This window comes from Crotalus tigris, unplaced genomic scaffold, assembly GCF_016545835.1.
Source record: "Crotalus tigris isolate CLP2741 ecotype Arizona unplaced genomic scaffold, ASM1654583v1 scf7180000017774.6281472, whole genome shotgun sequence".
In the NCBI taxonomy this organism is placed as follows: Eukaryota; Metazoa; Chordata; class Lepidosauria; order Squamata; family Viperidae; genus Crotalus; species Crotalus tigris.
The window spans coordinates 1,453,001-1,467,772 of NW_024096625.1; the positions used below are offsets into that span (position 1 = coordinate 1,453,001).

Consider the following 14,772-nt stretch of genomic DNA (forward strand, 5'->3'; position numbering starts at 1 on the left):
AGTAGCCTTTCTGGTGGCTGTGACTTCCGCCAGACACATATCCAACCTGGCAGCGCTCTCTGTCAGGGAGAATCTATGCGTTTTTTGTTCGGATTGTGTGATCCTCCGGCTAGATCCAACATTCATCCCCAAGGTGAACACCTTGTTTCATTGTTCCCAGGAGGTTGTGTTGCCGAGTTTCTGTCCTCGGCCATCTCATGACCTGGAACGCAAGTGGCACACCTTAGATGTGCACAGAGTGTTATGCATTTATATTAAGAGGACCACTGCCTTCCGTAAGTCGGAGACGCTTTTCATTTCCTTCCATCCTGCTTCTGTGGGTCGGAAGGTATCATTGTCCACCATTGGTAGGTGAATCAAAGCTTGTATTGCCAAGGCATACCATTCTCAGTCCTTGCCCATTCCTTCGCGTATCACTACTCATTCCACCCGCAGTGCTGCAACTTTTGCGGCCTGGGCCACTCAAGCGCCAATGGAGAGATCTGTAGAGCGGCGACCTGGTAGTCACCCTCCCCATTTATACGTCACTACAAGATCGATAAGTTTACATCTGCTGACACTTTCTTTGGCCGTAGGGTGTTGCAAAGGGTTGTGTCATCTGCAAAATCACATACCCTGACTAAACTTAGGGACAGTTGGGCTTTGGTAAGTCCCAGTCCTTGGATTATCCATCCTCATGCTGGAGAAGGGGCGTTGTCTTACCTGAACGCCTTTTCTCAGCATGATGGATAATCCACTCCCGCCCTTTAGTGACTGTCAGGTCCTGTGGCAGGGGTCAGGGAACCAACATGTCTGACTTCGTCTGCTGCTTCGCCTTCATTGGAACTGGGATAGCATGGCCCGGCAAGAGGCGTGGCTAACTCTCAGACTTAGTCTATTGGGTAGAATGGACTTCAGGAAACCAATCCGTGGATTATCCATCATCATGCTGAGAAAAGGTGTTCAGGTAAGACAACGCCCCTTCTCTGCTAATGTCACGTGGGGGAGGATTGTGTCCTACTGGCAATCTCACAGACCCCATCCTCTTTTCTCACCAAATAAAAGGTTTCCACTTGTCTAGCCATGCTAGACCTAAAATCACAGCTTCAGTCTATTCAGGGCCACCACAAAATGGATGAGCTCCCAATGTTCACCTATTTCTAATGTACTGGTTCAGTTAAATGGGTGACTAAGGTCCCTCCCATTAAAGATCCATCCACTTGTTCAAGTCTCATAGATTTGGAGAGTAACCTTGCTCATATGCCCAGTTTGAGGGCAATTGGCAAGCACCCTGAACCCACTAGCACCTACATAATTGAACCCAAAACTGATATTTCCTCCCCCAGATACAAAGTAACATTGCAATTCCCATCCCACAAATGCTGTCATAAGTCACATTCCCCAATTAATGCAAGACACAGGCTGTTCTCACCAGCCAAAACCTTATGAGACCATGTCCTTGAGTTCTCACACTCTTACATTGTTATGGCTAGCTAAGCCCTCATGCATTTACCTCATCCCCCCTTCTACATCTGAATTCTAAAAGAATAGGAAAGGCACGCTAGAAGCAAAAAGTAAAAATGGCTGCTGATTCTCAGTTGTCAGAGTAACGACATCCATTGTCACAGCGTTGACACTGATCAAGGAGAGATTCAACCTAGAAATAAGGAAAAAATTTCTGATAGCAAGAACAATCAACCAATGGAACAGTTTACCCTCAGATGTTGTGGGAATTTCATCACTGTAAGCTTTCAAGAAGGGACTGGACTGCCATCTGTAAGAAATGGTGTAGGATCTCCTGCTTGGGTGGGGGGTTGGACTAGATGACCTACAAGGTCCCTTCCTCTGTTATTAGGAAACTGGGAGGGGGGAAAGACAGTTTGATGAACAGCAGAGGAGCGCAGAACCAGCTTGTGCCAGCACCCAAGACTGTACACCCTGAGAAAGAATGTGGATTACCCTAAACATCTCAGTGTTCTCAAAACACCTATATGGACTCTTATTGGCTGAAGATGGACTAGCCATGGGGGAAGGGCTGGGGTATGAAGGAAACTTTCTGTATCATTTGAGCATGGGAAATTCAGTTCTAGCCTGACTTTACTGCAGCCAGCATCTTTTAGTAAAAGAATCTATCATTTCAATCAAATGGAGTCGAGGATCTTTCTTTCCTAAGGGATCGGACTGGGGCAGGTCTGAGACATACATCATGTATCTTTTTCTTCTTTTGCTTTCATTCCTTATTTCATACTCTTTACCATTTATTTATTTTACATTTTTGGTTTCAGTCTTCCATATGCCACAGTTATTGCCATACACTATAGATCCAAAAATTTTACCCTTTGCTGTTTACCAAGTGATCAATTCAAGTCTCCACTCTTTAGGAAAAGGAATAAAGAATAGTCTAGGTTATCAGCTTTGTATTGTGCCTCATGCACCACTCACTGCCAACAGTCTGCTTTATTCTGTGAAAATTAGTATCTTTAAACTAGAGATTTTTAGTAATAATAAGGTGTCAATAGTAAGACACCTTATTATTGAGTATGTACAGCATATTGGCAAAGATAGGAAACTTACAAATAATTTTTATTTTGTTTTGTTTTGTGAAATTTAGAGGCTGCCCAACTGCAGAATACTAACATTGGAAAATAAGAATAAAGAAAATCTCATGCATCAGGACAAATGTACTCTCTATAAAGGAACATTCTACCCGAAGGCCTGGGAAAACAGCCAGGTTTTTAAAGACTTCCAGAAAATCAATGGGGTGGGAAAGAAACAGATCTCTAGTAGCTAAAACTCAAGAGATATGAATCAACAATTATTTCAATATAAACCAGAAGTAATCTAGATTTTAGATTTCATCATGTACATTTCATGTAATCCTATTATTCCTTAGAAAGAAATATCTGAAGCTGTGAATATTGATAAGCCATTGTTGTTTTGTAGGGAGAGAGAAAACTTCTCTGGAATTAATATACACATCTGTAACTGACTATGTCAGATTGGATATGCTTGTTTCTAACCTTTCAAAAAATGCCCTTTATAGGAATGTTCCTTGTACTAGATTTTTGAACAATTCTAAGAGATGTATTACATGCTTCAACTTCTGAGTAAAATTTATCACTCAGTAAGATTATCTTACTGAAATTTCAGTGCAGTATCTTTTGAATTTGCTTTATGAATATGTTAATAAATACCACAAAACTACTGTATTTCCAAATTTAGAAAAATTGTGATGTTTTCAGTCGCTGCATTATAATTTACATTTATTAAAACTATTGGAGGACTCTAGAGATCTACCTGTAATGTTTCATTTCTCTGAAGTGATTATTTACTCAAGAATAAACAACAATGTTTAGATGACAGAAAGAGATCTATTTGGGATTATTCTTCCACTGGTAATTTTTATACTGACATGAATCAAGAATTTCATTCTAACCTTATCTTGTTTTAAAAATCTTTTTCACTTTCCTCTTTCTATTTTAGCCCATCATTTTATTGTGGTCTCTGCATGCCATGGATCTTATGGACAATTAATTGAGGATTTTTGCCTCAGCAAATTTAAATCTGACATGGAAATTCTCAGGAAGACGCTGTGGTGCGATTGGGATAAGACTTTGGAGTGAGTATCACATAATAAAACGTATTTTTTTCTTTTATGCTCATAATTTGGATCATAATAGAATGACCCAGTTAAAAGGGTTGGACTAGGTTGGACTAGATTCAACCTAGTCCAACCCTTTAAACTGCTCAGTGCCAGAGTCCACTAGATCACATTTTTAGATAGATAGATAGATAGATAGATAGATAGATAGATAGATAGATAGATAGATAGATAATTTTTATTGTCATTTTTACTGTGGGCACTTTGGCACACATTAAAAATGAAATTTAGTTTCTTGCTCTCAAAAGTGTACACATACATCATTTAAACATACTATATACAACATACTGTAAACCTGCATTCTTATATATAAATAATGTATAAATATTAATCACTGTCCATCTTGAATATATAGCTTTAGAGTTCACAAGGTTAATACTGTATGGGACAAATCTGTGACTGAATCTGGGTGTTTTGCTTCAGACACCACGATGTCTCCTCCCAGAAGGTAACAAAGAAAACAGGTCGTGAAAAGGATGTGTAGTGTCCCAGGCAATCTTGCGGACCCTGCTCAAGCAACGCTTATATGCTATGCCCTGGATGGGAGGGAGGGAATAGCCAATGATCTTTTCTGCTATCCTCACCACTCTCTGCACCGCCTTCCTGTCTGAAGCAGTGAGATGCTTCCAAACCAGACAGTAATGCTATATGACAGGATGCTCTCGATCATCCCTCTGTAGAAAGTGATAAGGACAGGGGAAGGAAGATGTATTTTTCTCATGCAACACAGAAAATGCAAGCGGTGCTGTGCTCGCTTTACTAGTGTCTTGCAGTTGAGCGATCAAGCCAGTCTACTCGCTAATTGCACACCCAGAAAATTGATCCTGGTAACCATTTCCAAAGGTGAATCATTAATGCACAGAGGAATGTGGCTGTGCCTGCCTTTTCTAAAATCGACAAAGATCTCTTTGGTTTTTCCAATGTTTAGAATTAGGCTGTTTTTCTTACACCAATTCACAAACTCTAAACCTCCTTGCGGTAATCACCCTCATTGTCATCTGAATAAGGCCCACTACTGTTGTATCATCTGTATACTACACAGTATGGTTGGTGGCAAACTTAGCGCGCAACAGTCAGGTCAGTAGTGTGAACAGCCATGGACTTAGTACGCAGCTCTGAGGAGAACCTGTGCTCAAAAAAATGGAGTTAGAAATATTTGTTCCAGCATGCACCTACTGGGGCCTGTCAGCAAGATCAAGAATCCAGTTGCACAAAGGAGTGTTTAAGCCTAAAAGGCCCAGTTTGTCTTCTAGATGCTGGAGAATGATTGTAGTAAATGCCAAAGTGAAGTTGACAAACAGTATACGCACATGAGTATTTATTTCCTCTAAGCCCCAAGCTCAGATGGAGAATAGAAGAAATAGCATCTTCTGTAGAGCAATTTGATTGGTAAGCAAATTGAAGCGGGTTAAATGCTGGTGGGAGGCTAGATACAATAATGTTCTTTATTAGCCCCTCAAAGCATTTCATAATGATGGATGTCAGTGCAACTGGGTAGTAATCGTTGAGACCTGTAATTGTAGACTTTTTTGGCACTGGCAAAATAATGGCCATCTTAAAACATGATGTGACCACTGCCTGCTGCAAGACAAAGTAAAGTGGAATAATTACTTCTCATGATCTAGACCAGGGGTAGGCAACCTCGGCTCTTTTATGACTCATGGACTTCAACTCCCAGAATTCCTGAGTCAGCATAGCTGACTCAGGAATTCTGGGAGTTGAAGTCCAAGAGTCATAAAAGAGCCGAGGTTGCCTATCCCTGATCTAGACTCTATGTTCCAGTTAATGTGAGCCAAGAGAGAGTTTTTCTTTATAGCAATTGCCTCTTTAACTTGAATTCAATAAGGGTACTCAAATCCCTTTCACAAAGGGAGATCTCTACTATCTTATAGTTGTGCTTTTCATCTTATTACCTTGATGAAAATTTTACACCTTTTCCTGTCAAATTCCAGCTATTCATTTCAGCCTACTGCTCAATATATAGGTATTGTATTGAATACTGCCTGTATCTTTTTGAATCTTCTCTCTTTCATTTATAGTATAAATGACTCCTCCCAGCTCTTTTTTCTGCAGATATCCTCAGTAGCACAAGGCCTATGTTATAGCCCTGTGGCACTTCACAGAATTTTTGACATTTGTTGTTCTATGTTTAATGAGTCAGTGATAAATCATATAATGCTTAAGATGAAGTTTCAATTTTTATTTTTTTACATTTTAAAAATTAAATTAAATTTAAATGATATTAGCTCAGCTACATATATTGAATATGGAATATGGAATGACCAAGTGGTGAATGTTTTTAATCTAAATAAATCTAAAAACCTTGGTTGCACAGTTGAAAGGTTTAGCTGCATCCCTAACATAACAGAAAATTTATCACTGTTAATATAATGAAATCTGGAAATCCTCCAGGGCCAGATGGAGTAACTGTACATGATGCAAAAAAAAAAAAAAAATTGAGATAGCAGCTTTTATATTGATGGAAATATATTAGGAGTCACATGAGAAAAAGGCCCTTTCAATCTCATATTATGAAGCTTATGTAGCTATAATCAATGAAAGCTGTTTAGGACCCAATAAATTGTACATACTATTGCTTAATATCTTTAGTAAATGCTGAAACTAAGATTTTAAAATTCACCTAAGATTACCAGAAGTATTATTCATAATATGAAATGAAAATGAGATTATAACAGTTACAAAGGCAGACTATCATCATTTATTTGTTTGTTTGTTTCCCACCATTTATTTATTATTTATATATATCTTGACTTTATTGTTTTTACAAATAACTCAAATATACCAAACACTTTTGTCCTCCTAGTTTCCCCACATCAGTCTTTTGAGATGAGTTGGGATGGGGAGAAGCAGTACATTTGACATGGATATGTGCACTAGTAATTCTTTATTGTTTAGATACTATTATCATGGAGAATGAGGTTCTTGGAAGGGAGTTAAGGGTCAAATATATTAATGTGCTTAATATGTATTCCAGGAAGGATATTTATGTATGAGAATCGAACAGTTGATTTAATGAAAATCAAAGCTTTTCTATGAAATATTTTTATATAAAAGGAGAGGCAAGATCAGATAATATGATTCTTTGTCATATTCAGTAAAGTTTAATTCAGTATTTAACAATTGAATGTTAATTTATTTATCAAATTTATTGGCCGTCCATTTTACCACAGTGTAACTGGGCGGCTTACAATATTAAAAAAATAAAAGTATATAAATAATATAAATACAATACTACAAACATATAAACATGTAAAATACAATAATTAAAAGACGGGGAGTGAGTGAGTAGGTTGAGAAGGGGGATTTGATATTAATTTATCAATCATCCCCAACATCAAGTTCCTCCTTTGGAGGCCAAGCCAACTGACATAACTAGGCTGTTAGGTACTTACAGAAGGTTAGGTTAGGAGGATTGGTACAAACCTCACTCCAGGGTGCAAGAAGTTCCAGAGGGCAGGTGCAATGGCAGAAAAGACCCTTCTCCTGGACCCCAACAGTCAGAATATCCTGGCCAATGGGGCCCCAGCATGTCTCCTCTACCGACATAGGTGGAGCAAGCTAATCCCAGTGGGAAGAGAAGGTCCCTTAAGTAACCTGGACCTATGCCATGAAGGGCTTTTAAATGTAATTACCAACAGAGCAAGGATGGTCGCACTACCACCATTCCATTCCATGCCGGATCAGTTCATTCCTCCTCAGTGAATTCTTGAATAAGGGAAGCCTTGTTGTTAATTGACTTGGCATTCAGCAGCAACAGCCAAACCTCAGGGCCTACAAGGATATGCTGTCCAGGAACTAGGAGTGAGCTCAAGGGGCCAGAACACAACACCAATATTACGTATCGGGGGCATTTACCCCTGTAATGGCCTGCCCTCTGGCACCTGTAGCATCCTACGCCCATCACCACTCTGATGCATTGTCCTACCCTATATCCCCCAAAGTGGTCATTCTCCCTCCCCCTTTCCTCCTTCCTTATAAAGCCAGGGGCTTTGCCACCCCCTCTAGGTCATTCATACATTTCCTGGGGAATCAATAAGGAAGGAAGTCCCCATGGCACTATAACTCAAGCTCTCAGTGCCAAGTGTTCTCCCCTCTCCAGTCCCTCCTTAACATACTATCCTCCATCACAAACTGGTTCCTCTCACTGGGCAGTCAATGGAGGCCCACTCATCCAAAAACCTAGCTCTCTACAAGCAACTACACATGCACAATAGCCGCTCCAGTCCTAAGTACAAACTCTCACATATTTTCGGCCCTTGATCCCCTCTGATATTGTGCCCAATGTCAGTTGGATGGCCATAATTCTCCCTGAGTCTTTCCCAATCCTCTCATAAGGAGTAATAATTTGTATTAATGTAAAATTAAGTTTGAAATGGTAGAATAGTTTGTAATTTTGATATCTGAATTGTAAGGACATCTTAATTGTAAGGACATCTTAAGAAAGCAGAACTCTTGGAAACAATTTCTTCCAACAGGAACTTTTATTAAGAGTAGTTGATAGCAGGCATAATAGACAGGATCTGAGGGATTTCTTTACAGATCGATTACTTTAAAGTGTCCCTAAGCAAACCCCACCCCACAGTTCATCCAGACGATTCAGACCAGGCAATCCCCAGGTGTTAGGTCCATCGTGGGAAAGGGGAGATAACATTAATCCGGCTCCATTTGTAGTGCGATGTTCCACAGCTCTTCACACACCTCCTTTTGAGAACAGAGAGATAAGCCAGGTCCCGGAGGTTTGTACTTCTTTCCCTCCCCCTTTTCCTAGCTGCCCGGTTAGGGAGAAGAAGGTTCAGAGAGATGCATAGTGCAGAAGGCAATTTGTTACATTGTATTGGATAGCAGACAGGAGTCAATAACCAAAAGATTACATTGTAGCGAATAGAGGAAGTGAAAGCAATAAACCCGCATGCATATCCCCCCTTCCCCTTGGGAGTATGGCAGAATCCAGGGGAAGGTGAGATTTGATTTTAGATCAGAGGAGATAGAAATGAAATATAATTGGATTCTGACACTAATATAATTTCTTTGGTTTTGATTATTTTTTTTCCTTAATTTTAATTTATTTCTTCTGAATATTTCTTTTTTAGTTTTTTTAGCTTTTTCAGTTAGTTTAATTTAGACTGTCTTTTTGTTTTTATACTTTAAATTTATTCAACTAATAGTTTTATGATTCTTCATAAATATTATTGAAATATAAATATATAGTTATTAAGTTGAACAGCTTTTAAAAGAAATTTTAAGCTTAAAATTTAAACAAATGAAAATAAAATACAGGTAGTCCTTGGATTATGACCACAATTCAGCCCAAAATTTATGTTGCTAAATGAAACATTTGTTAAGTGAGCTTCCCCCTTTTATGACTTTTCTTGCCATGGTTGTTAAGTAAATCATTGCATTTGTTAAGTTAGTAACATGGTTGTTAAGTGAATCTGGCTTCCTCATTGACTGCTTGTCAGAAGGTCACAAAAGCAGATCACATGACTCCGGGGCACTGCAACCATCATAAATATGAGTCAATTGCCAAGGGTCTGAATTCTGATCATGTGACCATGGGGGTGCTCCAATGGTTGTGAGTGTGAAAAGTGGTCATGTCACTTTTTTCAGTGCTGTTGTAACTCTGAACAGTCACTAAATGAACTATTGTAAATCAAGGACTACCTGTAAATGTATATGTTATTTATTTATAATTTTGAAAGTTTGGCCATGCCAAAGATTTTGAAAAGATTTTGAAAAGGAGTATTCATCATGCACATAGTTGTCATCTTGAATTTAATACCAACTCCATGATTTTGCTGAAAAGTTTCTGTCTTTAATCATGGAAATATCAGTTACACAAACTGATTTTTAAATGAATGTTTACAAGCATCTTTGGCAAAATAACAATTTTCCTAAAGTTTTATAAAAACAAATATAAATATAATGAAGGTCTGACATTCACAGCTGGCCTGTGAGCACACATTCCTTGTGGAGGCTACAGACCTCCTTGGAGGTCTTCTAGTCTAGCCCCCTGCTCAAGCAGGAGACCCTATACCAGGGGTAGGCAACCTTGGCTCTTCCAGAATTCCTGAGCCTGCCCTATACTATTTCAGACAAGTGGCTTTCTAATCTCTTCTTTAAAACCTCCAGTGATGAAGCACCTACAATTTCTGGAGGCAATCTGTTCCACTGGTTAATTGTCCTCACTGTTAGGAAGTTTCTCCTAATTCCAGGTTGCTTCTCTCCTTGATTAGTTTTCATCCACACATTGCGATTGGAGGGAGGGGACACTGCTCACTCACCTCCAGCTTTGCAGCCCAGTTTTTAACAGTCTACAGAGCAGTACCGGTCTGGGGCCTGGGGGTGGGGATCCCTGGTGTACAACAGAAACATATGTAAATAAAAATACATAAACTAACATAAAAAAAGAAAGCCATATAATACCTTAAATCACCCTAGCACACAGCTTCTTGCTCCATGGTCCACAGATGTTGGTGTGCAGTTCCCAAAGAACAAAGTTTTCTCCAGAATGGGAAGGGCTGGGACAAATCTCCTTTTGGCTTACATGCTAAGTCCCTGCTGGAGAGAAACTTGTGTCTTGCATATGCCTTTGTCCATACAACATGCAAGTTGGAAAAGGGCTATTACTACAATGTATTTAGTAAACATAAAGATGGAACAATTTGGGCCATTAGGTCCAATGCAGATCCATCCCTAGCATATGAATCTAGATTAGCATATCCCAGACAAAATTATATATGGCCTTCATTTGAACAGATTCAGTAAAGGAAAGTTGATTCCGCTCTCTAACTTCTCTTACTATTAGGACAATTTCCCAATATCTGACCTCATTCTTTTCCTTGCTCTTTATTCTTGAAACATTCTTCGAATACAGAAAACCGAATTATTATTTCCTAACTCATTCCATTCTGGGAGTATATAGACAAATAATGTATCCTTCTGTTGGTGCATCTGGAATGGCATGTGCCTTTTTAGCAGTCAGTTTAACATCGGATGAATCCCAGTGCCAAGACCCTTTTCATGCATGATTTTTCTTTCCTAAATGAAGAATTTTTTACTTGCTCTACTAAATTGGATTCAGTTTCTTATATGTTCATAATGTATATAAATTGTGATTTTTCTGATGTACAGATACTATAGCTAAGGATCAAGTGTTTATTTGTTGTTCGAATATTGTGGTTAACAGTTGGCAGAATGAGCAAGAGAGAGAGAACATGTTACTGCTATGATCATGATTTCATCCATTTCCATATTCAGAAATATTTCTGCCCTTGACTTTTGTCTTTAAAATGTGCATTTAGAATCCTAATTCTTAGTCTTAAATCACATTCTAAAACATTCCACCCAGTTCAGTAAGCACCTTTGCAGCTGTATATTGCAATTGTGACTTTTGAGAGATCCTAAGCATAAAGTAATATTATTTAGTTATCATTTGGGATTTAGTTGAAAAAGTACTTTATTTTAACTCATCTTTAATCTCCTCAGTAGAAATGATCCCCCAAAGAGAAAAAGAGGGAGAGAGGAGGCAAGGACTAGAAGCTTAATCTGTTGAGCTGCCATTTCCTCTCCCTAGGGTCAGTGTCACTGGTTTTCTGGTGGGAAGGATTCTAGAAATGTACAATTGTTTGTACTGCTTGTAAGGCATATTGTGAGAAGTGTTACCTATGCTATGGTATTTTGACCCTAAACCAATAACTGCTGGTAATTTAGGCTTTGTCTCTGTGTAATATATGTAATGACCCTTATGACTGAGTGATATTTTTTAATAAGTCTGCTTGTCTCTTTTGCAGCTGTTACAAGGAGCTTACCAATTGCACCATCCTGATAGCTGAGAAACTGGATTGTTATTGGCCAAACCAACTGGTGGATCAGTTCTTCATAACAATTCATAGGCACTACTTCAAAAACTGTCCCATTTCAGGAAGGGCTGTAGGAGACCCCCCTAACACAATTTTATGCCCATTCATTGTTGTACCAATTTTTATCACCCTATTCATGATGGCATTGGTAGTGTGGCGAAGCAAATACAGTGAAAGCATTATTTAAACTTTTTCAATAACATTGGTGAAGATGAACCCCAAAGTTTCCAACCTGCAAGCTGTACTGAAGTCTATTTTGCTGTTTCTTTGATAGAGTTCTGGATACCAGAACGAAGTATTTTTATTGTAGGTGGTATCTAATAGCAAACTTTCTGCTACCTAGAGAAAAAAACTGTATTCTTCTTGAGTTAACAAATATTTTGCTTAAGTCAAGAGAATGCATTGAGAAATTGTTCTCATTGTCTGAACTGGTATTAATATTTCAGACATGCTATTGCTGCTTCAATCTTCTTCAAATTTAAGGTTCTCTTTCCTGATTCCGTCAATATATATTTTATTGTCTTTGGTAATTACACATTTCCCTTGGGTTTATGCACTATTTTTTTTAGATAAAGTAATTTGAAAAAAAATGTAGGTATGTGTATAATAGCAATGCTGTCCATGATGAGATAAGAAATCATTTCAGTTTATTTTGTTGGTTAAAATCACTGGGAAACCAATATATATTGTTCATTGTATTAATTTTTCTGGCGGAAAAATTAACACAGCAGCAGTATTTTTTAGCAAATCCTAATTCAGTGCAATATTATCACTATTTCTTAAGCATGTTAATGTTTTACCTAATAGATTACTTTTGTATGAACAAATGTTCACTATAAATATTTTATATGGACATTAATTAGTGCAGAAAATTATTCACAGTACAAATCTTTATCAAATTATTGGCAAAATATTAAAGTTTGCAATATACCATTCTGAAGAAATGCTTTCTTATAAAAATTGTAATAAAATAAATAGTATAAATATATGATAAAGCAAAAAAATTCTAGGTTTCTTATCAAATCTATGGCACTAAGAAATTTAATAATCAAGTAGTAAATTTATTAATAAAGAAATGCTTGGATTTGCTATACAACATTGGTGGCAACAGCTAATTTCTGATTACCTTTGGTAAAATTCCCTACTCTGAGGACAAAAACATCTACAAATTGGCTCACAGCTGTTGGCTATTCCATGTGTGCATGTAAGAGACTATGAGCTGGAGAATGGAAATATGCTATAAGCCAGTGATGGCGAACCTTTTAGAGACTGAGTGCCCAAACTGCAACCCAAAACCCATTTATCCATTGTCAAGTGCTGGGTGGGTGTGACCCATTGGGCGGGCGTGGCCCATTGGGCAGGCGTGGTCTATTGGGTGGGCGAGGCTGGGGTGGTAATGGCAGACAGGGTAGGACTAAAAAGTTCAATCAATCAATTCAAACTTTGCAAGATCTTTTTTTTCTGCGAGAAGTTGAAATTTACTGATTGAATCTTTTTTTTTTTTTGCACACGGCGGCGGAGGACTAAAGCGAAAAGGTTTTATAAAACCCAGTTGAAGGCCTAGGACTGGGGCGACAGCACGCATGTCCACAGAGAGGGCTCTGAGTGCCGCCTCTGGCACCCGTGCCATAGGTTCGCCACCACTGCTATAAGCTATAGTTATAAATAACATTGTTTGAACAATAAAACCCAACCAAAATATGTAAGCTTTGGATTGCTCTGGACTTGGTTTGGATATGATTTATTTTTCATATTTTGCTATATCAAATCCTCCTCCCTAAGCACTGCACTTTCATAGGAAATGTAGTGTATAAATGAGAGACTTAACAGTTATAATCAGCAGAAATTGTTTGTTTTCAGGAATCTGGTCTCTCAGAAAAATGTATATTCAGTGGGGCTAATGGAGCAATCACTCAACCAGCAGAAGCTGAGAAAAAGAAGTCAAGCTGATGAGGAGGGGAAGAAAGAAGCAAATACTGAGTGGCTCCATTCCTGAACTAATGAATTCATGTGTGAACTCAACCAGCTGTGGTTTATTCAGTCAACAGTTACTAAGCAAACTATGAGTTATAAGAATTAACTACCTACTTTTCCCCATCAAATTGTGTTGTATTGTATGACTTTAAATATAATTATGCAGTTAAGTGATGTTGTTATGCCTTGTATTGACTGCTGGTGACAGTCTGTGAAGTTTGTGCAGTTTTCTTGGTAAAGTATTTCAAAAGTGGTTTGCCCTTGCCTGCTTCCTAGGGCTGAGAAAGAATTACTGGCCAAAGATCACCTAGATGGCTTTGTCCCTAAGGTGGGACTAAAACTCACGGTCTCCTACACTTTTGGAAGACCTAAAGAATCTGATTAAGAAAAGAAGTTTACAGTATTCCGGAGTCATGTGATCACCTTTTGTGTTCTTCTGACAAGCAAAGTCAACGAGGAAGCCAGATACACTTAACAACCATGTTACTAACTTAACAACTGCAGTGATTCACATAACAACTACAGCAAAAAAGATTGTAAAATGGGATAAAACTGACTTAACTATCTTGCTTAGTTACAGAAATTTTGGGTGCAATTGTACCATAGATCTCAAGAAAGCAGTTTCTACAAACTCAGAAGATTGGTAAGTATGGGGAAATGTTCCTAAAGAAGAAAATACCAAAGCACAATTGCTAATAATCCCAAAAAAAGATGACAAATCGAAGACAGCAGAAAGGTTAATGTTCTGAAGGACTGAGAAGAAAAAGAGTACATATTCTCTATAGATAGATTTATATGAGTAACATCACTATCAGCCCTCCAAGATAGACCAAACCTGGAAGCCAAAGATACACAAGCTAATACTTTTATTATAAGGTTATACTAAAGAAATGAGCAAGTCTGAATGCATTTCACGCTTCCCTTCCTTTATCTTCATGAGGGTTTTATCTAAGATGTTTTTTCAAATTATATTTTGCCCTGGACTCAGATTTCTTTTATCTGACCATTTTCTTGGTTATGACTCTTCCTCCTGTTCCTCAAAGTTATTCCTTCTTCCCTTGACAACAACATGCCATGTTTCCCCAAAAATAAGACCCAACTGGAAAATAAGCCCTAGTGTGATTTTTCAGGATGCTTGTAATATATGCCCTACCCCCAAAATAAGCCCCAGTTAAGATCGTCAACCAGACAGACACATTTAGTACCGGATTTCCCCAAATATAAGCCCTAACTGGAAAATAAATCCTAATGCGTCTTTGGGAGCAAAAATTAATTTTA

General features: G+C 38.2%; 1 protein-coding gene across 2 annotated transcripts in view; it reads left to right on the forward strand.

The window, feature by feature from the left end:
* RAMP1 (receptor activity modifying protein 1) overlaps window positions 1-12,379 on the forward strand; it is an 82,897-nt gene extending 70,518 nt beyond the window's left edge. For both annotated transcript variants that reach the window (XM_039341946.1, XM_039341947.1), the window contains 2 exons: window positions 3,463-3,598; window positions 11,452-12,379. In XM_039341946.1, the coding sequence (XP_039197880.1) occupies window positions 3,463-3,598; window positions 11,452-11,707 (392 nt within the window). In that variant the 3' untranslated portion in view covers window positions 11,708-12,379. The remainder of the gene's footprint in view (window positions 1-3,462; window positions 3,599-11,451) is intronic.
* Window positions 12,380-14,772: the final 2,393 nt, after the last annotated feature.